Consider the following 25038-nt stretch of genomic DNA (forward strand, 5'->3'; position numbering starts at 1 on the left):
CAGGAGATCAGCCAGTGAGGGAATGCTGACGAGAAGATGTAACCATGGAAGATGCAAAGTAGCTGGACTCTTAGCCAAACTGAGCAACAAATGCAGGACAAGACCAAAAAATCCACATACATACTCCATCCTTCAGAACCAGGAGAGTGAAATGTAGGGCAGGGCTGAAAAGCCAAGTGGTTGAAAGTTAGTTAACAAACTAGTTGGAATCCAGAAGCCCTGAGTAGCCAGGGCAGGAGAATGGAGATTTTCCTTTATTCCCTGGGAAAACAGAAGTTAAGGGCTTGGAGGCAGGACAGTGGTCATGGTGGTCAGCTAGGGCAAGAGGGACTGAAAAGGGAGGGTTGGCATCTATGGTTCTGTGGTGGTCTCCTTCCCCTAGAGCAGAGGGAGTGGGAGGATAGAGTCACATGAGGTGTTCAGCTGTTTAGAAAAGCATACTGCTGGATGTGTTAGTGAAGCACTTTAACCCTATCCTCGGGAGGCAGAGGCAGGCGGATCTCTGAGTTCAAAGCCAGCCTGGTCTACAAAGCGAGTTCCAGGTCAGTCAGCTCTATACAATGAGACCCTGTCGTGGAGGAAAGAAAGGGAGGGAGGGAGAGAGGTATAGAGGGAGGGAGGGGACATTGATGGTACCTGACATGCTTGAGAATGTGTTAACAAGAAAGAAATTAAGAACAGAGACTAAGAAAATACTTTTCTTCAAAATGAAGACCTCAGTTCACAAAACTTCTTCAAACTTTTATAGTGGAATTGTAAGAACCCCTCCATTGCCTGACCCACACAATCGTGACCAAAGCCTTCACTTTGCTTACATCCATGACACAAGATCTCGTCTCCAAAATAACACATTTGTCCAGATTCATCCAGCGTTCAAGAAAAATCTCCTCCCTTCCATCCCAGTCACGCGGTGGAGGCTCTCACTGCCTCTGGCCAGGTCAGGCTGACTGCAGTTTTATTTACACAGACTCAAACTCCTCTTGCCAGGCCAAGTATCTCTCAGTCAGATTCTTTGCTGACGGCTTGGTATGAGCCAACACATCCAAAAAGTCCTCCGTGGTCACAGTATCCAGCTGGATCACAGGGAAATTGCTGCTCTCTAGACAAAAAGGCAATAGTCAAGGTGCGGTGCGGCACCTCACGGTGACAAGAGTTCTTGACAGGTTACTGGGCCAGGTCTGGAGACTGCACAATATCCCGTTCTTGACGGCTAATGCAGCTCAAACTCACATCTGAAGAGGGCTGTGGGGGACCTTTCTAAAGTGCAACAGAGGCTTTCAGCCCTGACACCCTAGCTACCCCACAACCCTGCCTCCAAAAGGGACTTAAATATATATCAAATTACTGTTTACTGTTTACACAGTATCTCAGATAAATCTGACCCCATGTCAGCATGTGCCAGAGGGGGAATAAAAACCAGCAGCGGGAATCTTGCAGCAGAGGATGCAGCTGATACATGGGGGCGGGGGGGGGGGGGGTTGGTGGTGATGATTTCACCAGAGAGCACACAAATGTTAAAAGCCACAGAGCCTGGAAAACCAGGCTCCAGGCTCCACCTGCTGGTCAGAATGGGTGGGACTCTTGCACGCAAAGCAAGCGCTCGGCCACTAAACTGAGTCCATTTTAGAATTTGGATTTTGAGATGGAGTCTTGTTAAATTGCTCAGGCTAGCCTTGAGCTCACTATGTAATCCAAGCTGCCCTTAAACTTGATCCTGCCTCAGGTACCAAGTGGCTGGGAGTACAAGCATGCACCACCACACCCCTCCAAGAGTTGGAACACATGGGCACAAATTTCTCTACCATGCTAACATGGCTGTAGGTCCCAGCCATACCTGACTGGTGACTTTCGAGCACGCTGAAGATCTTTCTCACGGGCCGCATGGCCGCCTCCCTGCAGACCAGCTTAATGTCGGAGCCTGAGTAGCCCTCCGTCTCCTGGGATAGCCACAAAGCCAGGGTCAGTCAGCAGGCAGAAGGCTGGCGTCTGACTCATTCTTGTAGGCAGGATCCAGTAGCAGAACACTGGCTTACAATTTTGTCATCCCTGTTCACTATGTCAGCATCTCTGAGTAAGCAATGCTGGACGGAGAGGAGATGCTAACACGCCCAGCAAACTTGGCCATCTGGGCGATAGCTTCCTCATACCTTCAAAGACGTTGTGAGATGCCACCCAGTGTTGCCTAGTGGGGCCCTTACCCTAAGTCCACACTGGCTAAAGTGGACATTTTGCTCATGTGTTAAACAAGGCCATTCTTGTTTTGAGGGACTTCAGAAAGCATTAGGCTTAAGAGTCTACCCAAAGCAGAGATCCTGGGAATGGATGCCTGTGGTAGCTGTTCTTGGCTGTAAACTTGACTACATCTGGGCTTAACTAAAACTGAAGCAGCTGTGTGTATCTGTGAGGGGTATTTTCTTAATGAAATCATTTGAAGTGGGAAGAACCACCTTTAAAATTCAGCTCTTTAGAAGTGGGAAGGTCTGCCCTCAGTTGGCAGCACGCCTTCTGCTGGCAGCCTAGTCAAGGCCACGAGGGAGGAAGCTGGTTCTCTGTCTGCTCGTCCTAACTAGCAAATCCATTCCTTCACTGGATGAGAGAACCATCAACTACCTCTTTGGAATTCTGAAGTATACTGAAGACATCCAGCCCCATAGTCTGAATTTGTGGGCCTTACTTTGATAGACAGACATTGTTGAAGTAGCTAGATCATAGGATGTAAGCCATTCTAATAAATCCCCTTTATATGTATATACTTACACACATATATATCGAATATACATATACTCATTTTATAAGTTCTGTTCCTCCTGAGAACCCTGATTAATACAATACCCAAAGAGCATTAACAAGATACATACCTTGAGCTTTTCTTTGCTAAAGATTCGTCAGTTCATTGATCACAATTACCCACTGTGGGTCTTAGAAATGGAGTACATGAGGTCCCTAGGGTCTCACAGCTGATATGCTGCAGGGCCAGGATTTGACTGTAGGCTCTCTGAATCTGGACCCCATGCCACTCCCCGCAGCTCATACTTCCTGTAGCCCAGTCTCCCGCAGCCCATTCTTCCATGAGGAGGGCTCCACTGCCCTCCTGGGCAGCTCGGAGGCTCCTCTAAGGCTGCCCACCTGGCTCAGCACGCTGTACTCCAGGTCTGTGTGCAGCTCCAGGGCATGGCTCTTGCTCACAGGGGGCAGCCAGTGGTAGATCATGGCCTGTCTGGCCTCTTGGCTGGGGAGATCAACCAGAATCCTCTTCTCCAGGCGCCGTAACATGGCACAGTCCAGCTCCCTGTATCACAAGAAGACAGGAAATGGATGGAGCTGCAAACAGTGCTTCACACAGACAGAAGACAGATTTCTCACACTTGTTTGTTTGTTTGGTGTGTGTGTGTGTGTGTGTGTGTGTGTGTGTGTGTGTGCATGGCAAATGTGTGGAGGTCAAAGGACAGATTTTAGAAGTTGGTTCTCCCTTTCTACCATGTGGGTCCCAGGAATCAAACCCAGGTGATCAGGCTTGGAGGCAGCTGCCTTTAAGCACTGAGTCATTTCACTGGTCCCAGTTTAGCTCCACAAGAAGCAGCTCAGTGTCTTGATCGTCACTGCATCTACAACGCAGTAGTCCGGGCAGTTATTTCATGTTGTTTGAAGAAAGAAAAAAATTTAAGATGTGAAAAATTGGTGAAAACAAAGAGGAAAGAAGGGAGACAGAGCGGGGAAAGTGGAAACCGTGTGTTGTGTTGATGGGAGGACTTAAGTCCTCGCTCAACAGAGAGGCGCCATCTTCCTGCTCCTAGATGACTGGCAGCCAAGCACTTGTCTTCCAGGCAAGAGACCACAGTTTGAGCATCCCAAAAGAAAGCCCAGAAGACATAGCTGCTGAGGGTTTCCCAGCACAAAAGCCCTGTCAGGTCCTCCACATGGACGAACCCTCCCCACGGGGACAAGGACGAAGCTTCCTCGGGCATTTTTAGCGTGCTCATAGACATGATGAGGCAACAAAGAGACTGCTTCTGTGGATGGTTTCCAACACAAGACAGCACTGGAAACAAGTAGACAGGGAATGAATCTTAAGGAAAACAATTAAAAAATACTCTTCTCAGAAAATAGAAGAAACACGTTATATCCACGAAATAAAACAGATTGCCATTTAAAAAGAATCATTCAGAGGGAAAAACAGCAAAACACAAAATAGATTAAATTAAGAGCACATAAGAAAGTTTAAAATGTAAAAGTAGCACCAGAGAACTTGGATGCAGAAGGGAAGGGAATCACCAGGGTGGCAAGGCTAGAGCTCAGGGTCCCCTCTGCACACAAGGTGCACAGGACAAGCAATCCAGTTTGGACCTGGCGTGAAGGTTCTATAAGACATATCTGCAAGAAGAATTTGACAGAATGGTACATCTGAGGGTATCGAGCAAGTGTTGATTTGGACAGTACCTAATTATTGTCCACAGCTCATCCTGAGCGGCTCCTTTAGAGGAAGATCAAGACAACAGGATCACATGGTGGGGGTGGGAAAGCAATTATTCAATAGAGATGTCTATATTGATCAACTAATGCCCTAAAGTGAGAGATTTACCTCAAAACTGCTTGTGGGTACAAAATAAGTGCAACTCTCTGACAGCCCGGCCTGATGGATGCACTCTTAGCGACATCAATAATCATAGAATCATATGAGGGAGGAAGCAAAGGACAAATGGAATGTACCCAGAAATCATTCTTTATGCCAATATATTCATATAAAAATGTAACTTGTGGCCACCAGAAAAGACTCCGCCTGGCCCTTGCACTTAGATTTTACACTAGTTATTTGTGTTCTCGTGACTCCCTCCTCCTGGTTAGTCAGTACTTTTAGCTCATCAGTGGTCAAATCAACCAGTAAGATGGGATGCATAAGACCCCTGCCTGCTGTAAACACAAAACGCAATATACCGCTGGCCACACTGAGCGCTACCAAGAGCAGCAATGCCTTAGATCAGATCTTCAGGTATCCTCCTCAGGCCTTGACCTTTGTCCTTGCCGTACTGCATGGCCCTGGAACTGAGATCATTCCAAAATTTACAGCAGGAGGGAACCAAGTACAATTCAAGTTTGTTTCTTCAACAGTTATAGTATTTCAAGTTCAAGTTCTCTGGATACCATAAGAGAAGAGGGAACGTTCACTCAGCAGGCAAATCTTTGCAGTCCATCCATAACCACCATGAAGTAGACAGTCATGACAGGCCTGGGAGAGCAGGCTGAGGAGCCAGCATTGACAGCTCACAAGCAGTGAGAGGTTCAAGGGCTGTCTTCTACAGTAAGCCCTACATGGAAGGCCACCTGCTTACACATGTCCCCAGACAGATCCATTTTCCATTCTAGTTCTGACGTGCGTGCGTGCGTGTGCGTGTACGTGTGCGTGTGTGTATGTGTGGTTTATTGGGTACACTACAAGGGAGGAAGGCAGTAACTGGGGTGCTGCTGGCATCTTCATATTATTTTCTTTATAGGAACTTCCCACTTTGTCAAAAGGGAAGTCACTGCCTCAAATTCAGAGCAAGTTCTCTGTATGCAGTAAATGCTTTTGATTTGCTTTAATGTCTATCATAAAAGTTACTAAATACGCCAGGCTTGGTGGTGCACACCTTCCTGTAATTTCAACACCTGTGAGGTGAGGACGGAGGAGCATGAGTGGGAGAGCCTGAGCCACAGAGCAAGTTCAAAGGCAGCCTGAACTCATAGCAAGACAACTCTTCTGTCTGCACAGCTCACATAATCCCGGCAGCATCTCCAGCTCGTGGCTATATGTATACAAGTGAGACACTGTCCCATCTAGTTTCCAGAGGTCAAATGTCACGGACAGTATGTCTTGGATTCCTGCTTCCTCCATCATGCAGATTACTGAAAAGTTGCCAAGAAATCCCACTCAGGTTGGTGGGTGAATGCCAACTTTCTTAAACTCCTTGAACTATTTATAGAGGGTATGTGCTTTGTTGAAAATTAGAATGTTATGGCCATCATTGGTTTAGGTTAATAGGGAGAAGCTGGACCGGCTTGGCAATGGGAACAAAGCACTGTACTTCCTTTTTTTGTTGTTTTTTTGTTGTTTTTTGTTTTGTTTTGTTTTGTTTGAGACGGGGTTTCTCTGTGTAATAGTCCTAGCTGTCCTGGAACTAGCTCTTACAGACCAGTCTGTCCTCAAACTCACAGAGATCTGCCTGCCTCTGCCTCCTGAGTGCTGGGATTAAAGGCGTGCACCACCATCACCGGGCGAGCACTGTACTATCATTCTCAGGGAAGATCATGGTAATTGTAAGTTTCAGGACTAATCCTCCAGGTTCCCTCAGCAGTGCTTCTGAAGAGAACCTGAAAGATGCACATCCGGGCTTCCGAGAGGCCAGAGAATGAAGCAAGGGAGCCGCAGATGCGCAGTCTTTGCTGTACGCATGCGTGAGCTAGAAGTTTCACTTCATAGGGGTAAAAACCACCTCACGTTTCCCATTGGTTACTCCCACCCCACAAAACAATACCAGCAACTGAGGGGAAAGATCGGATGGCTCTGACCACAGATGAACTAGATCAGAAATCTTGTCTTAAGTATATATAAAAAGTACTTTTTGAGGGGCTGGAGCGATGGCTCAGGGGTTAAGAGCATTGCCTGCTCTTCCAAAGGTCCTGAGTTCAATTCCCAGCAACCACATGGTGGCTCACAACCATCTGTAATAGGGTCTGGTGCCCTCCTCTGGCCTTCAGGCTTACACACAGACAGAATATTGTATACATAATAAATAAATAAATATTTAAAAAGTACTTTTTGAATGCACAGTGGAACCCTCCTGGAGGCAGAAGCAAAATTCCCAAATGCTAAAATTAAAGAGGCTCAGTCAAGACTGGATAGATAAAGTTGAAATAGTTGGGCTATTTGCCTCTTGGTTGCAAAAGGATTAGGTTGTGAAGGCTTCATATGAGGCAACCAAGAAAGCCTGGGTTCCTCAGAGGTAGAGCCAAGGCTCACAACATAAAGCAAATGCCCTATATGGTTGAAGGGCACATGCCCATTATGATAGTGTAGGCTAGGATAGTTCCCCGTTAGCAATGGAAGTCATCAGCTAAATGAGTCTCTGCCTTGCACTCTGGGGAGAGAAAGTCTTCATGGATATAGTTCAAAACTATTGTCCTCATTGTCATCGTCCCAGACATCTTAAACTGAGAAGAGAAATTAAGTCAGAATCTGGACGGTGGTGGCACAGGCCTTTAATCCCAGCACTCAGGAGACAGAGGCAGGAAGATCTCTGTGAATTTGAGGCCAACCTGGTCTATAAGAGCTAGTTTCAGGACAGGCTCCAAAGCTATAGAGAAATCCTGTCTCGAAAAACAAACAAACAAAAACAAAAACAAAAGAAGGAAGGAAGGAAGGAAGGAAGGAAGGAAGGAAGGAAGGAAGGAAGGAAAGAAAAGAAAAATTAAGGCAGAGTGGCTCAAAACCCCAAACAGTCAAATTTCCTCTATAGGGTTCCAATGCATGACTCCCATAGATAGCATCTATGTCATTAATAAAATTACAAAATAACCATTAATAAATTACCATTAACGAATAAACCACTAATAAAATTACATGTAACAGCCACCATCAATGAAATTCAGAAGAAAAAAACTAACAACAGAACTACACTCTATTGATTGAAAATAATGTTTAAAATGTATAAAGAAAGAAGGCAACTCAAAAGGATGAACAAGAGACTTGCACTTGTCACCCCAATGACTGAAACCCATGGCTTTCATACAATAAATCACTGAAAGGAGGCTGTGAAAGTCCGGAAGAGGAGGCAGACTGGCTGGGGACCTCAGCACTTAGCAACTGCCATGGCAACCAGTGCCCTGGACTTTCTTGTCTCTCATCTGTCCCGATGGTTCACTGGAGAAGCCCGTAACTCAGAACTTCACAAAGCACCGAGAAAAGTTTGCTCTCCCCAGTCAGAGGATTAGAAAAAAGAGTTTTGTAAGACAGAAACCCTTTTGATATTATCTGCTCTAACCTAGCCATGCAATGCTGCAGGCGAGGACGGAGCAGAGTCAACCGTGGAAAAAATTATGTGTGTGTGTGTATAATATATATATATATATAATTATATATATATATAATTATGTGTGTGTAATATATATATATATATATATATATATATATATATATATCCATCCCTTCACCCAAAGAAAAGTCAAGTAAGTGACTGGACACTAACATAATGGAATTGTTTATAGAATTAAGCAAATCTGCAAAGGTGACCACAGTACATCAAGCCCAGAACACACAGCAGCCCATAGCATAATACAATTCCACCCACAGGATGATTCCATTCTGTTGCTGGATGTGCACCACGTGCATGGTGTGAGCACATGGCATCCCTGGAGCGTGTTAGGCCAGTGCACACATGCACAAAACAGCCCCCCCCCCACCTCGTTTGTACAAGCTACCATAGAGTTAAGTAGACATGTCTAGAAGGAATTTGCCTTAATAGCCCTGTTCAGCACTTCATTCCCTCTGGACCGCTAGGCCTGAGCTTGTGAATACACAACAATCAAGGCAGGTCAAATTAGCCCTAATTATGCTCACTAAGTTTCTTAGCATCGCTATTACATTAAGTGGTAATATTAAATGTACAACATTTTTTATGCCTCTCTTTGCTCACTTACACATCAGATGACACAGAGAATCGTTCCTTGTTGCTTCCTTCTGGCCCTCTCCCATGCTCTAGATCAGTCAAGGCAGGTGAGCAAGAGCTGTAAGCCAGCTCACTGCTGAGACAGCAGTGCCAGAATGATGCTCTTGATGAAAGCCACCCCAACTGTGAGGAATTGGATGTTTAGGACCGAGTCTTCACATGGTTGCTCTGAATTAGTTCTTTTTCCAGGCTTAGACTGCTTGAATGAAGTGAGATCCTGAAGCCAAGGAAAATCTTATTCATCAAGAATATTCCCTCTTCCTAGAAGTTTCCCTTATTAAAGGGATTGACAGTATGCCACAAGGGAGTCAAAATATAAAGCCCTTTCATCCAGTAATTCCACCTCCAGATATCTTTCATAACAACCAGAACTGTAGCCAAAGGTGCTGTTTTGTGCATGTGTGCACTGGTTTATGTTTGTACATTCATGTGTGCTGGGGGTGCATGTAATGTGTGGAGGCAAGAGGACAATTATGGGATGTCATTCTTCAGGCACAACCCTCCCTCCATTTTGAGGGAGTCTCTCATTGACCTGGAGCTCATTAAGTAGTCTTGGTTGGTTGGTATGTAAGCCCCAGGGATCCACCTGTCTCCACCTCCCGGCACTGGGATTATGAGTGATCTCATGACTGAACTCTCTCCCTGTTCCCTCCTGTTCACAAAGGCTTCATTGCAAGGAAGCTCATTTCCCTGTTACTTATGAATAAAGTTTGGGAACGTCATACATGTTGGACAGAAAGGAATGATTAAATGATGGCATAGTCCACGTGTGGGAATTCTGGGCTGCCATTACGAAATCCAATTTTCAAGGATTATTTAATGACACTGGAAATGTTCTCACTATAATGTTAAGTAATGAAACCAAGACACTAGTGGGACCGCACGATGGCACAACCTCTATGGAGGGAAATTTGGCAGCTACACCATAATTCCATGCACATTATCCTTTGACCTGGTGGTTTTCCTTCCAGGAACCTATCCCAAAGCCGCACTGGTGAAAACAAAAAGTGGCCTATCCGTGCCCACTCCTTACTGCCCCACTGTCTGCAACAGCAGGAGAGGAACAACCCTGCTGCCATGGCTGATGACAGGTTAGATAAACTTTCAGAGATTCACAATGGAGGACTATGTAACTATAAAGGGAATAAGGAAGAATTTGTGGCCTTATTTGGAAAGATCTCCAGGATATTCTGGTATTTTGTTAAGAAAAAAAAAACTCAAACAGAACAATTTCTATGGTGTGCACTCTTTTGTGTAAGAGATAAATGCAAGATTGTGAGACTGCTCCTGTAAAAATGGAGTGCTAGTCACAGGAAAATATTTTTAAATAGCTAGAAGTTGTAGCTTTTAAAATAATAAAAAGCTAGAGTAGCAAACACATTTACAAAAACATGTATATCTGTAACAGTTGCGTATTCTCTTTACTATGTCCTGTACTGTGAATGCTATACTTGGACACAGTTAGCACCTGAGTCAGCTTCCTGACACCAGCATCAACAGACACGAGAGCAAAGTGCTCTCACTGTGTGGCATGGACCCTCGGTGGCTCCACTGTTACCTTGTGGGACCATTGCATATGCTGCCCATCACGACCTGAGGCACCATTATGTGGCGCATGGCTTCAGTACACCCACAGGATTATGCAATTGTTACCACAAGCAATTTTAGAACAAACCTTCTCTCCACCCCAAACCCCTCATATAGCTGAGGCTGACTTCAAAATCACTATGCAGCCAATAATGACCTTGAACTCTTGACCTTCCTATATCCACCTCCCAAGTGCTAGAACTATCTGCCTGTGCTACCACGACAGGCCTTTCTTGTTTGCATTTCTTGATTGACTCGAGAGGCTTCATTGAGTGAGTGGCTTACATCATCTAGGCTTGTCCTTCCTGCCTGATGGTAAATCTCGACAGTCCACTTAACAAGGCTGAGAGACAAGCCTCTGAGCATGTCTGTGAACTGAAGGCACTTGTAGGGAGGGCTAGCTGAGAGAGAACCCTCTTTAAGATCCAATGGCCCAAGTATAAAAAGGTCTGAGGAGAATGCAGAGCCGCTTGCTGCCTGCTTGGCTAGCTTCTTGCTGTTGAGTACATGTCGCTAAAGCTGCTGAGCCTTCTCTAACTAACGTCAGAATCTAGCTTGTTTGGCTTTCCAGAGAGGACCAGTGATTCATGGGCTCTTTCAGGCCTCCCACACAGATTGGGACTGCTGAGGCATCCATCTGATGAACTGCGCAGCTGCCAGGCTCTACGCCGTCCCAGTGTGCAAATGGCCAGGGTTGGACTCTGAAGCCGTTATCAGTTGGAAGTCACTCTAATGAACACATCCCTTTGGTTTGTTTTCTTGTTTTTTTTTCGAGACATGGTCTCACTATGGAGCCCTGGCTGTCCTGGAACTCAGGATGTAGAGCAGGCTGGCTGGAGTTCACAGAGTTCCCCCTGCTTCTGCTTCAGGAGGGATTATAGGTGTGTTCAACTGGAACTAGGACAAATCCTGTTTTGTGATACACATTGATTCTTTTCCTCTAGAGAGTTCTGCTACACCCTATAATAACAGATATGCATTTTTTCAGAACATAGGCATACAAGGGGCTGGCTTTGATCTCTTCTACACGATACGAATAGTAATGATAATAATAATAATACAATGAAAACATACAGCACAATTAAATGCCATGACCACTTAGAAGCCCTGGCCATGAGCTGTGCAGCAAGTGCTCAAGAAAGTGTCTTTTAAAACTCACAGAACTCACCAGAGGCAACACTGCATTCCTGTAATCACAGCAGCCAGGAGGCAGAGGCAGGGAGACCTCAAAATCAAGGTCAGCCTGGGCTATAAAATAAGACCATGCCAAAACCAAAGCCAGAAAAACAACCACTCACAAAACACCATGGTGTAATTCTCAGTTTGGAGAAGTAGGGGGAGGGGACTGCTAGTGGTGACACCTGTTTGTCGACATTTTGGGGTAACCTAGCAGCCCCATGGTCACCCACACACTCAAGGAGAAAAGCACATTTAGGGGAAGGCACATTTCTGAGTACACTCGCTAAGGTCCACATTTCTGAGCATGCTCAGTTTAAGGTCAGAGAGTTTTAATTAAAATACAAAGAATAGCTTTGAAGATTCATTAATAACATTTTAACATATTTTTATGTGTATGAGTGTTTTGCCTACATGTATGTTTATGAACCACGTGTGTGTCTGGTATGGGAGAAAGTCAGAAGAGGACATTGGATCCCCCAGGACGGGAGCACAGATGGTTGTGAGTCATCACATGGGTGCTGGGAATAGAACCTGGGTCCTCTGTAAGAGCAAAAAGTACTCTTAACCACTGAGGCAACCCTGATCGGGGGATGCTAATCTCAGAGAGATGTACCACAGAGGAACCAGACCAATACACCTGAACCTCCAGATCAATCATGGCATCGCCAAAAGCGAGAAACAAGACAATGCTCACCTCGGGATGTGATGCAGAGCAACGCTCCCGATACTGATGTAACATTTGAAGAAAACTGTTGAACTGAATCAGCCCCATTTTTAGCCTAGAGTACTTAGAGCAGGAAGAAGCACGAAGACAACAGCTGACCCTGGCCAATCAATCGCACAGAGCACTGCAGGAGCTACTGAATTCACATGGAAGGGTGGGCTCTCCACTCTTCTGGAAATTGTGTGTGTAAGTCTCTCGAGGAACAGACCTGCCACTCTTGTATCAGGGGCCATACAGCCTCACACCTCCCTAGAAAACACCCAGAGCCACCAGGCCACAGAACAAAGGCACAAAAGCAAAAGCAGTTTGGATCCATTTAAAAGTAGCAATCCTTGGAAAGTAGGGGACAAGGACACAAAACAACAGAAAAAAAAATTAATAACTGACTGGCCAACGCCCAGTTACTGGGTTGCTGTGTCTGGCTGTGGCAAGGCACAGGGTACAACCCAGAGCCTTGAAGCATTTATGTGAAACTGGCCTGTTTAGGAATCTGTCCTGTTATCTCTCTTGATTTCTGAGAAGGTTAAATAACAACTGTCCCAGTTTGGCTGAATGGAATTTTAACACAGGTGACCCCATTGTGACCCCATGTGGAAGCTTAGCACCAATCACTGACTTGCAAAGATTTAAATACTGAAATCTCAATTCTCTATTGGACTCCACTTTTAGTGTTGTGCATAAACAGATCTTCAGATGTTAAATGCTAGTCGTCTGAGAGCAAGAAAACACGTATTACAGATGTGCAGGGAGGTGGGCCAGGTTCAGACTGCGAACGTATCTAAAGGAACAGCTTACACACAGATTGCCTAAAATTGGTCTCTGTCTCTTCTCGTTTGGGACCCAGAGGATTAGCATGATTGAAGGAGTTTTCTGTTTGTCCCTAAATATGGAAAAGGAGATGGGTGGGGTGTTGGCCACCAGCTGATTGGCCTTTTATGACCTTGGTCACTCTCTAAGAATATTTTCTTATACATCTCCTTCCCTCTCCAGGGCATAAAAATAATAATATGAAAATGTTCTGAGAACTGTAAGAGCATTATAACATTTTAAAAATATATTCTCTGAGTAGATATTGTTTTCGCTAATCAACATCTCTTACTTCCCAATTCTTCTAGAATTGTTCTTAAACCACTCTGGGATACAGTTTGAATAGGAAACTCTGAGAGTAGATTATATTTTCAATTAGAGATTATTTAGTTTTCTATTTACTATATGGCATTAGAGATAGAATTTTCCTCCTAACTTAAAAAACTTTAATTTTAATACCAATAAAAATCAAGCCATTATTTCTGAAATGTTCTTTGAGAACTAGAGATATTAAGCATTTATAGGTCTATGCAAAACCTCTGCCTGATTCAAAAAAAACCTCTGCCTGATTCAAAAAAACCTATAGTCCCTCCTATATCCTAATTTCTGCTACTTTAATAATAATATAAAAAACTGACAAAGGCGACTTCAGGGAGAAAGGGCTTGTCTAGCTCACAACTCCAGGCTACCGTCTATCACCGCAGGGCAGTCAGAAGGCAGGAGCCACGGCCGGGAGCAGAGGGAGATGCATGCATGCCTACTCTTACACAGCTTAGAGCTCAGACCCTGGAACTGGCGCTGCCCACTTTCTCACTGGTCTTTATAGCCACGGGAGATTGGCTCCTTGTCACCCACATCCACTAGGGATTCAGTTTGTGTGTGACTTCAGTGCCTCCTCCTATAGCTCTCCCTGAAATTTTTATCAGTATTCAATGGATCATGAAAATGTATGTGACGTGTTCTCTTGATGCCTTACCATGGCAGGTTAGATGCTGCTAACACAAACACGAGATCCTCCGAGCGGGCCAACCCATCCATCTGCACCAGTAGCTCCGTCTTCATTCGGAGGCTCCCTTCGTGTTCTCCCCTGCAGAGACAAGGAGATAGGATTCCTCTCACAGCAGTCTTTGCCTTCCTGACAGCAATGCCCTGTGGCTGAAAAACAGGCTCCATTCTGATAGCAAATAAATGGGCATTTCAGGTGCTTTATTTTCACATAAAAAAGTAATAAAAAGGTAAATAATACATACAATGATGATATTTAGGAGAAAAGTGAAGGCTGACATAGAACTAAAAAAAAAAATAATAGAAAGATGGGTGAAAGTAAATGTATCCCAGCTGTGTCTTCCTGCTCCATTATTTAACCCTTTAAAAATGCCAAATGGCCAGGTGTGGCATGGCCTGAAACTGGTGAGGCTGAGGCAGGAAAACTGCCATGAGTTTGCAGCTAGCCCAGGTTCCATAGCTTCAGCCAGCTTGGGCTTAAAAAATCAAGTTTAATGAATTGAATTGAAATGGCATAATAGAATAACCCATTTATAGAGCAGGCATCACATAATGTTCGTGCTTCTTATTCTTGTGTATGTGTGCATTTGTGTGTTATAAAATCCCTGCACTGAGTTGGCTTCATCCTCTCTTAATGAAATGTATAATAATGACAAAGATTAGCATCTGTTCTCTGTGCTAATTTGCCCTCTCTGCCTCCATGACCACTGCCCGGGTCCCTTCCTCCAGAAGGAGCATGCCACCGAGATCGGAACAACCCACATTAGGTTCACACCCAGAGCACGCTCGGCAGATTCTGTTCATTCTCATTCATTTAATTAAAAGAACAATGACTAAATGTCTTCCTTAGCATGCACAACATCCACCTCTTATGCGCATGTGTGGGAGCAACCCATCCTGAGTACAGACTGAGTATTCTTTATCACAGAGATCTCAGATTTTTCTGAACTTTGGAATGTTTGCACATACATAGTCATACTGGGGGGAAACCCAGGTTTAAGTATGAAATTAGTTTATATTTTACCTGTACCTTCTCACACAGCCTGAAGGTAATTTATATGATATTTTATACTTTCACATATTAAACAAACTTTCCTGGGTGGAATTTCCTACTTTAATTGTCTGCTGGCACTAACAAAAGTTCAGAACAGGTCTGTTCAAATGCTGAATTTTCATATTGGGGTGCTCCACCTGCGTGTGACTTAGAATCTGTACCTCTCAAGGCCCAGACGTTTTCTAAAAGACTCCCACTCTACAATGATATGTTCACATAGCCTTTGCCCACAATTACGCATGATATGTGTGCATGTGCTAATCTTAATGTAATTATCCATTCTTATGCACAACTAGCATGATATGGCCCAAGAAGACATCAAAACAGTTGCCCTAGTTTTTTTGTCTGTTTTTGTTTTTTCAGATAGGGTCTCACTATATAGCCTTGGCTAGCCTGGAACCCGCTACAGGCTGACCTCCAATCCACAAAGATTTGCCCGCCTCTGCCTCTGCTCCCTGAGCGCTGGATTAGGGTGTGCGCTCTCATGCTCAGCTTCCCTGAGCGCTGGGTTAAGGTGCACGCTATCATGCTCAGCTTCGTTGCCCTTGTGTTTTAAACTGGGATCTTCAAGTCCCATACGGGGACCCCGAAACTCAAGGAGAACCTGGGTGAAGCACTTGCCACAGGGATGGTAGGAAGAACCAAATTAGCCAAATCTAGGCCACCCTGAGGCAGGCCAGAGAGGCCCGTCTTTGCAGGGGGAGACCAGCAAGAGCACGCAGGGGCCTGTGGCTCGGGTGCAGCTGGCTGCTCCTGTCAGGCTGATGCAGCAAGGCAGAGGGCTGCAGTGGGATCTGACAAGGCACAGTAAGGTCAGGTCCATGTCCCATGTCAGTCAGCCGTAAAGCCCACCCATCCTGGCAGGTCCATATCCCATGTCAGTCAACCGTAAAACCCACCCATCCTGGCATGTCCATGTCCCATGTCAGTCAACCGTAAAGCCCACCCATCCTGCCTGTAGCCTCGTTCTTCTGTTTTCCTGCTGGTAAAGTGGTTTCCACTGGGTAAAATTTCACAAATTATGTTTTAATTCTACTTTTATATTTCCAACAAGCAAATCTTTGCCTTTTATTAGCCTGGGCTTTATCTCTATATCAGACTATTAAAGGTCACTAGTAAATACAGCTACACAGAAGTTTTCCAGACACCAGTTTTTTATATTTCCAGATTGAGGCACCAAATTTAATAAAAGTTTCAAAAAGTATCTCTAATCATAACAAATCAATCAGGTTGATAGAGTGCTTTCCTAGCAAACACAAAAGCCGTGGGTTCAAGCCCCAGCACGTGTACTCACACATTACTCCCACACTTGGGAGGTGGATGCAGGAGAATCAAAGCTCAGGATCATCCTAAACTATACGGTGAGTTCAACGGCAGTCAACGGTAGTCTAGAATACATGGGAACTCTAAGGATGTTTGGGAAAGCTATATGGAAACTTGTTATTTTATGTTTCATATATGTGTGCGATGCATTTATTTATTCTTTATCAATAAAAATTGGGAGTCAGATATCAGTAAGATATCTGATATCAGTAAGAGTAAGAGCCTGAATAAACAAAGAAGCAGAGGAAACGCCACCTGAGATCTCCTATCTCTTCTGTTCCTCCATTCAAAAGGGCTGAGATCTTCTCTAAGCCCTGCCTTACTACTTCCTGTCTCCTATCTGTCCTCAGTTCTCCCAAAATCTCTATGGTTAATTTTGGTCAGTTAATGGCTAGCTCCACTCTCTGACTCAAATCAAACTTTATTGTCAGAATGAGATCAAAATATATACAACATATATGTGTGTACACATGTATGTATGTGTACATAAATATGTGTACACACACACACACACACACACACACACACAAATTCACACAAGAGTTTAATTGGAGTTGTCCCTCACAGGGAATTAAACTCATCTCGGAACCCATCCGTAGGTTGTCAAATAAAAAGCCCCAGACTTTCCTCTCCTCTATCGTTGGTCAAGGGTGTCCTAGAGAACCCAACAATGCAGGCTACTGCTGCTGCTCTTGAGCGCCCATCAGAACTTGACTGCAAGACCCTGTGGCTGAAGACAGCATGCACATTGGTCATAGGGCATTGGGAAATCATGTTAGTATTGACCAGGAAGTTTCCTCCCTCTGGGTAACTCACCAGAGGGTGCTATGCAGGATGCTAGGGGAGGGAGGGTCAACAGTCTTTTGTTGTTATTGTTTCTCCGAGACAGGGTCTTTGTATATCTGGCTGATGTGGAATTCATTATATTGACCAGGCTGGCCTTGAATTCACAGAGATCCGCCTGCCTCTGCCTCCTGAGTGCTGGGATTAAAGGCGTGTGCCACTATGCCTGGCTTGGGAGTCAACAGTATTATCTAGCTACACCCCCTCTAAACTGCAGTAATGATGGATATGGCAATAGTCACATGAATGTTATGGAGGTAACCAACTGCTTTCTGATTGGAGTTAAGGCCCCATTCACTGCCTGGTACTACAAATCCCGCCAATAACCCCAGGTTGGAGAGTTCATAGTTCATCAACCTACTACTATGATTTCGCTAACTGGGCATAGTATAAAACTACTCTAAATTCCTAACTCTCTGCCCATAGGTCAGTGGAGCTCTCATATTCTTTCAGAGGAGTTTCTTTGGGCGATAGACAGTGGTTAATGCAGAAACTCAGACTGGTCAAAGTGAAGGGAGTAAGTGGCTGTGGCGTGCTCGGCCACTAATGGGACAGATCTGTCACAGCCTTCCTCTTCTGAAGCTCAGGAACTCTTTCAGAAGCTAGGGTCGGAAGGGGTCAGGGAGAACCAGAATCAACAGCATCTCCTGGGCATGACAGGACCACTACACTCAAGACCTCAGTAGCTCTGAGTGCCTCACCAGACCTGCACAAGGGCCAGCCAGTCCGTGTTCTAGCATGGAGCCCGCACTCCTAACTGAGGAGCTATGGACAGTCCATGGCTTCCAGGGGAGGAAAAGTCAGTTTTCTTTAAGGGCGTGGCTCCTGGTAAATCGACCATGCTCCAACGGATGGCCCTACACCCAGAAGTATATAGTCAGCACAAGTCAGAGTCAATAAATTTTTAAATAAATAATTTTCAAAAAATAAAGACACGAGCCAGGCAGTGGTGGCGCACACCTTTAATTCCAGCACTCGGGAGGCAGAGGCAGGTGGATCTCTGAGCTTGAGAACAGCCTGGTCTACAAAGCAAGTTCCAGGACATCTAGGGCTACACAGAGAAACCCTGTCTCAGGCAAAAAGAAAAAAACAAGGAGGGAGGGGTGATGAGGATCTGGGGAAATTAAAGGGAGTAACTGAGAGCAAATGTGTGCAAAATAAACTGTATGAAATTCTCAATTAATAAAATATTTTAAAATAAATTTTTAAAACTTAACAATGGGGTTCTGAGGTGATAGGTAAGTTGGTAAATGTCAGCCCTGAGGACCTAAGCTTTGATTCCCAACATCCACGTGAAAGGCCAGACACAATGGCACATTCTCTCTCAAAAACACACACACAAAAATAAAACAATGCAGAAAGAGACCTCTGACCTACACACACACACACACACACACACACACACACACACACACACGTTACAAGGACCAGCACAAACATGCACACACACACAAATATGTCACAAACACGCACAAAATCAAGCAGGCAAACAAGCAGCCCTATTTGCCCTTTTGAAAGCATAACCAGAAAGCATTTGTCCTTCCTTCTGGGGACATTTTCGGACACTTAATCTTTAGAAATAATGCATGTGACAGATGTCCAAGAATCACCGGTTCCTCTGCCTCCAGAGAATGTAAAGCAGAAGCCGCTGATCCTGTGGCTGCATGGGCCAGCCCCAGTCCCACAGGCAGCCCTCCGGCTCCAGAGGAGGTTATTTTGAGGCAGCCAGGCCATTGTGGCAGCCTGGGATCCTGCGGCTGGATGATCTTCAGGCCTGAAAGCCACTCTGTGGGGAAGGGGGATGGTGTTCCCTCCGGTTATAAAAACTATTTAAATCAGCTACTCAGTTAACAGGATCTAATTTAAAGACCTTTCCATGTGTCTGTAGAAAATTTGTGGGCTTATTAATAGGCTCATTCTGCTGGTAAACATCGATGGGCTTCCGACCATCACACACACTTATGAAGGGGAGAAATGATGACCCAAAAAAACCAAACCAAAACCGTCTGTTACCCAGGAGTCATGCCTCTCTGACTCATCACAGACTCCAGCTCGTCCAGGAAGATCGTGGAGGGGGCATGATAGCGGGCAAGTTCAAACAGCACCTGAGTGGGGAAAAGCAAGAGCAGGGTCAAATATATATTCTTAAGTTAGTCTTCATCATACACGTAAACTTTAGCCCTCAAATGTTCCCAGATTAAAAGTTTAGAATTGCTGTAATATTAAGCATTTCCTCTATACCAGTATTCTGGGGCAACTTTATAACCATCGCCGTTATTTCTCCCTAGTTCCACCTTAGGGGGATGGGTGGTCCAATTATTTCCATTTATCAGTTGACAGAGAGTGGGCGGCGAGTTCAAGGTTCCGAATGATAAGTATGAGAGCTGAAGATAAAATTCAGTTCCCAAGCTCCTAATTGCCTTGTTAACCCTCGGGACACCTGCCAATAACATGCTCCATGTGGACACAAACATCCTTAGAATACATAAAATCATGTAGTAACTTTCCCCCTTCATCTTTAGGACAAATAGGATTATTCTCAGAAGGAAGAAATTCGGGAAAAGGACACTCATGGATAAAAACTGAAAATGTCCTCTCTGCTCCCCACGTGGTTCCACAGGGCCCCACTCCACCTCAACACTGCTTGCTAGGATCAGGGTCTTTGTACACCTTTTCCCTTTTGTTTGCTATTGTTGCTGGGCTTTGTTGTTGTCTTGAAACAGCTTCAGCTAGACTGGAACTCACAGTATAGCTCAGACTGGCTGGTGAACTCAGGGGATCTTCCTGCCCTACCTCTCAAATACAAGAGGAGCAGATTCCCAAAGGCAATTCTTGACTGAATAAGATGTTCTGTTCCAGAGTAAAATATGACAGACTGAACAAGAACAATATAGCAGCCAGCAAAAGAACAGACATAAAAACAAAATAAAGAACTCGATAGGGAGATATAGTGGCAGTGAGCAGTATAAAGAGATAAATCTCTTATTTTTTTTTTAAATCCTGCAGCCTATCTCTCAAGCGCCATGTTCAATTCTTCACTGGATGACTGGAGAACGCAGCAGTGATGAGCAGAAAAGCAGAGATTCTTCAGCTGCCATGGGATTTATTCTCCGAGTCACTGAGCATAAGGAAAGCATTGCAGGATAAGCAAGAGGGGAAATGCTCCAGTGTGGCTTTCAGGAGCAACAGAATATCCCTCTGAGGAAATCCCTCACAACCCGAGACTCAGTGAGTCCAAGGTGATGAGTCAGCATTTCCCTGTCACGGAATCCTGGTCCATAACCCCTGCTCTCTCTCTCTCACAAACTAAGAGTAGAGCTGTGTGTAGGTGTTTCCTTTGATGGAAATATCCCCTCCTAGACAAAGGACAGAAGCTAAGAAACAAAAGGAATGTGAAAGTCTTCAGGAAGTAAAGGGAATTTACAGGCTCAGGAAGAAAAGGGAACTCACAGACTCAGGAAGTAAAGGGAACTCACAGACTCAGGAAGTAAAGGGAACTTACAGACTCAGGAAGTAAGGGAAACTTACAGACTCAGGAAGGAAAGGGAACTTATAAGACTCAGGAAATAAAGGGAACTTTACAGATTCAGGAAGTAAAGGGAACTTACAAGACTCGGGAAATAAAAGGAACTTACAGATTCAGGAAGTAAAGGGAACTTACAAGGCTCAGGAAGAATAGGGAACTTACAAGGCTCAGAAAGTAAAAGGAACTTACAAGACTCAAGGAATAATGAAAATTTAAAAGGCTCAGGGAATAAAGGGAATTTACAGGCTAGGGTAATAAAAGGAATTTACAAGGATCAGGGAGTCAAGGGAATTTACAAGGCTCTGGGAACTCTTGAAATACAAGACTTAAAAGGCGATCCCCATGGTTGTAGAAGCATGAACACTGGTACAGAGAGGAGATTCTGTGATTGGTGGAACTCCCTGCGAGTTGTCTAGGGAGTACCAGGTGTGCGTCCTCCACGAATCATCACCTACGCTAGGTGGGCTTTTTGGTGATTCAGAGGTTTTTACTTCTATGTCTATGTTCCAAAACTCACTGGTTGACACTTGTGTAGAACTGTTTATTTGGTATTTAGCTGGGTGAATACACATTGGTTCACACATGCCCAGCAAAAGTCATGAAACAAAAGGCAGTTCTGGGAAACTCATCACTAACACCTCTCTCATACACTGGAGGCCAGCCAATTAGGAACAAGTAACTTTTCTTCCTGTCACAGAAAGAGAAGCCCAATTATACCTGATTTTAAAAGCAATTACAATAACACCAATTGACTCAATGAAAAAGAGGATATTAGAACTCTATCTCACTACACAGTTTTAAGGAGCTTACTCAGGTGTAGGAAACCAAGGGCCTCTTCAACACAAAGTTAGAAGAACTACCTGCATTTAGGGCTTAGGTCTCCATATTACTCAAATTACTGAGTTTCCATTCCCAGAGAAGAAATAGAATCCTGGTAAGTGCTTCTAGAAGCATTAGTCTAAAATATCCAGAGGTGCTTGGAGGAAGTTAAATCATATGAAGGGGAGGGAGATGTAACCATCAACAGGTGTATGCATTTGCTAAAGAGATCACTCAGCTATTCAATAGTGCTCAACTCCTAAGAGGCAGGAGCATTAGGAGAGGAGGGGGGTTCACAGCCCAAAGGTTCCCTATAAATAACTACTTAATTGGAATAGAAAGAGAAACAAATGGGAGAAAACGCTTTCCTGATTGGGGGGAAGGTCCTAAAGGATTTGCTTTCCCTAAAAACCTTTACAGGAAGGGGTGGGCAGAATGACTGAACCTCCCCAGGTGAGGATCTTCCCAAAATCTCACAGAACAGGAAAAAATAACTTCTACAAGGAAATAAGACCCTTCAAGGTTGACAGAGGTTTCCAGTTTCTTCTTGAATATTTTTCAAATATTTAAATGAAAATGTATTTTTCATAAGAAAAAAGAAATATAAGTATCTTTAAAGTAACTTGTAAAATGCTCAAATTAGGGGCCTGGAGGGGTCAGGTAGCTCATTCAGTAAGGGGCCTGCCATGTGACCTTGAGAATATGAGTTCATAGATCTAAATCAAGGAAATGTACGCTTTCATGCATTTTCCATAAAGCTAGATTCTTTTAAATATGTGCTGAAGGAGATGGAGACCTGGGACAGGAAGGATTGCCTCACTCCTGGAATGATACTAAAGCAGAAAACAAAAAACCGGAGCTAAAAAAATACTCACAAAGAAGAAACATTCCTGTGATTGGCATTTCTAGACATTCAACACTAATTAAGAAACAATTTTCTCACCATCTCTATTGAGGATAATCATGAAATATCTAAATGTACATGTCTGTCCACCTAGGGCTTGTCCAGGGAGTCTGGGAACTTTCTTTAAACCCTTTGCAATGTCTTGTGCTCATGGTTCCAAACACTTTTTGTGACAGGACATGAATCTCTACTCTTCAGGGGAGGGCGTCTTTCGTGAGTTGTTTTACTGTTACTCAACACACAGAAATTAAACACACACACATCCCAAAGAGCTTTAGGCTGATAATGATTGTTGTTAATTGAACCTCAGCCCTTTGAAATAGAACTGACCAGAAGAACCCTAGGGATCCACACACAGCAGACAAACAGGACTACCTGGGGATCTGGTCTGAGACAACCCAGAGATAAAGATCAAAGGAGAAAATGTAGATAAATATTTTCATAGATTTCATCTTGATCCAGGCACTGTGAGACACAATCTTTAATTCTAGCACCTAGGACAATGAGGTGATCCCAAAAGACAGATCATAAGCTCAAGGCCATCTGAGCTACATCTACAAAAAGGCCCTGACTCAAAACAGTACCACTAAAATAAACACAGCAACAGAAAAGAATACAGTGCTGAGGGGGTGATAAAAATCCATACAAACGGGGCTGGAGAGATGGCTCAGTGGTTAAGAGTACTGACTGCACTTCCAGAGGACCTGGGTTCAATTCCCAGCACCCACATGGCAGTTTACAACTGTCTTATAACTACAGTTCCAGGGATCTCACACCTTCATACCAATGCACATAAAATAAAGTTAAATAAACCATAAAAATATTTTTAAAAAATCCATACAAACTTAAACATTTGAAACAACTTGAAAACAATAACAAGGGGCTAAGGGCTAATTTGGTGTTGTAGTAATTGCCTGACATGCAAATGCCTGCATTTAATCCTTAGAAATGAATGAATGAATGAATGAATGAACAGTCAAAGTACTAAATAATAGGTATGGTCTTATTTTTTTAACCAACCCTTCTAAAATATCCCATTATGTCTTCTAAGGAGTCTATGATCATTTGGAAATTAGCCTTATGAGGGACTATAATTCCAGAGTAATATTTTAGGGTGATTTCTTTTCAGAAAGTAAATTTTACATTCACTGAGTATTGATTACTTATCAGTCCTTCTACAGGAGGCAACAGTCTAACAGGATTCCTGGCCAGGATCCCCCTTTATGGCAAGGTGTACATCACAGCAGCTGTTCTCTTAGTTAGAGTGTAAGAGATGCCATGGACCAGGAGCGAGATACTGTAAAGATGGAAACAGCCTTCCAAGGAGAGATCACACTGTGCAGGCCATGAGCAGAGGAAGAGAAGTTGCTCAGAACATCCGAAAGAATAATTAAAGTTTACGTCTTCCAATTCCTCCACAGAGTGCTTAGTGTAGGGTCTGGCACACAGCAGTGGCCTCACACTAAATGTTAACTGGATAAACTGTACATGCTTAATAATGGATGGTTCTTGAGTGGAGGAAACAGTGGGCCACTTTAGAGACTTTTATTCTCGCTTTTAGTCCTAAATTGTGTGAATCAAAAAATAGCTGTTGGTAAAATTCCAGAAGGGAGTCCATGTTTTGCTGGTGGCGATATGATTAATACCCACATGTGACAGTCAATCCACTTCCTGGGCTTTGGGGAGTCACAATCCAAGTAGAGGCTAACATATATACCACCTTAAAACAAACACGCTCTAGCATAATTTTGTACTTTGGTATGCTAGAAAACTGATTTTTAAACATCTTAAGAATTCCTACCCGGACAAGTTTTTCTGAATCTCCTCTCCACTTGCTGACAATGGTGGAGGCAGAAATGTTAAAGAAAGTTGTTTTGCACTCGGTGGCCACGGCTTTGGCCAGCAGCGTCTTTCCTGTACCTAGGGACACACGAGGATGACCATGAGCAGGTGCTACTGCTCCTTGCCTCACTGACGGCAGAAGCCAGGCTCCCACAGACGTCCTCCACCCCATCTGACAGGAGGACAGAGAGATGCGCTTACCTGGAGGGCCATAAAGCAGCAGACCTTTCCAAGGGGAGAGGATGCCTGTAAACAGCTGTGGGTACTTGGAGAACAAAGAATGAGGTGAGCATGACTACATCAACCTGCACATTCCTAGGAGGGCAGGAGTTCCTGCCCCACTTTTTTAAGGTCTGCTCCTCTGTGTGGATCTTGTTTGTCCCGGGGGAATTTTCACACTGGGTAAAAATGTCTGACTTAATTTTTGTGGCTTCTTAAAAGCAATAAATAAATATATACATACATACATAAGGAAAAGAAAGTTATATGCAGTTATTTTCTTCTCTGTGGCAATAGCTATTTCTTCTCTCTCTCTCTCTCTCTCTCTCTCTCTCTCTCTCTCTCTCTCTCTCTCTCTCTCTCTCTCTCTCTCTCAAGACAGGGTTTCTCTGTGTAGCCCTGGCTGTCCTGAAATTCACTCAGTAGACCAGGCTGACCTTGAACTCACAGAGACTCACCTGCCTCTGCCTCCTGAGTGCTGGGATTAAAGGCGTGCACCACCACCGC

At 44.2% G+C, this 25038-nt stretch overlaps 1 protein-coding gene across 1 annotated transcript in view; it reads right to left on the minus strand.

Annotated features, from left to right (window-relative positions):
- Positions 1–720: 720 nt before the first annotated feature.
- Positions 721–25038, minus strand: part of Katnal2 (katanin catalytic subunit A1 like 2) — a 56949-nt gene continuing 32631 nt past the window's right edge. The window contains exons 10-16 of the mRNA XM_038330372.1: positions 24514–24577; positions 24272–24390; positions 19235–19326; positions 13973–14083; positions 3127–3289; positions 1835–1937; positions 721–1099 (exon numbers count right to left, since the gene is read on the minus strand). Of these exons, the coding sequence (XP_038186300.1) occupies positions 960–1099; positions 1835–1937; positions 3127–3289; positions 13973–14083; positions 19235–19326; positions 24272–24390; positions 24514–24577 (792 nt within the window). The 3' untranslated portion in view covers positions 721–959. The remainder of the gene's footprint in view (positions 1100–1834; positions 1938–3126; positions 3290–13972; positions 14084–19234; positions 19327–24271; positions 24391–24513; positions 24578–25038) is intronic.

The sequence above is a fragment of the Arvicola amphibius genome, chromosome 5 (assembly GCF_903992535.2).
Source record: "Arvicola amphibius chromosome 5, mArvAmp1.2, whole genome shotgun sequence".
NCBI lineage: Eukaryota > Metazoa > Chordata > Mammalia > Rodentia > Cricetidae > Arvicola > Arvicola amphibius.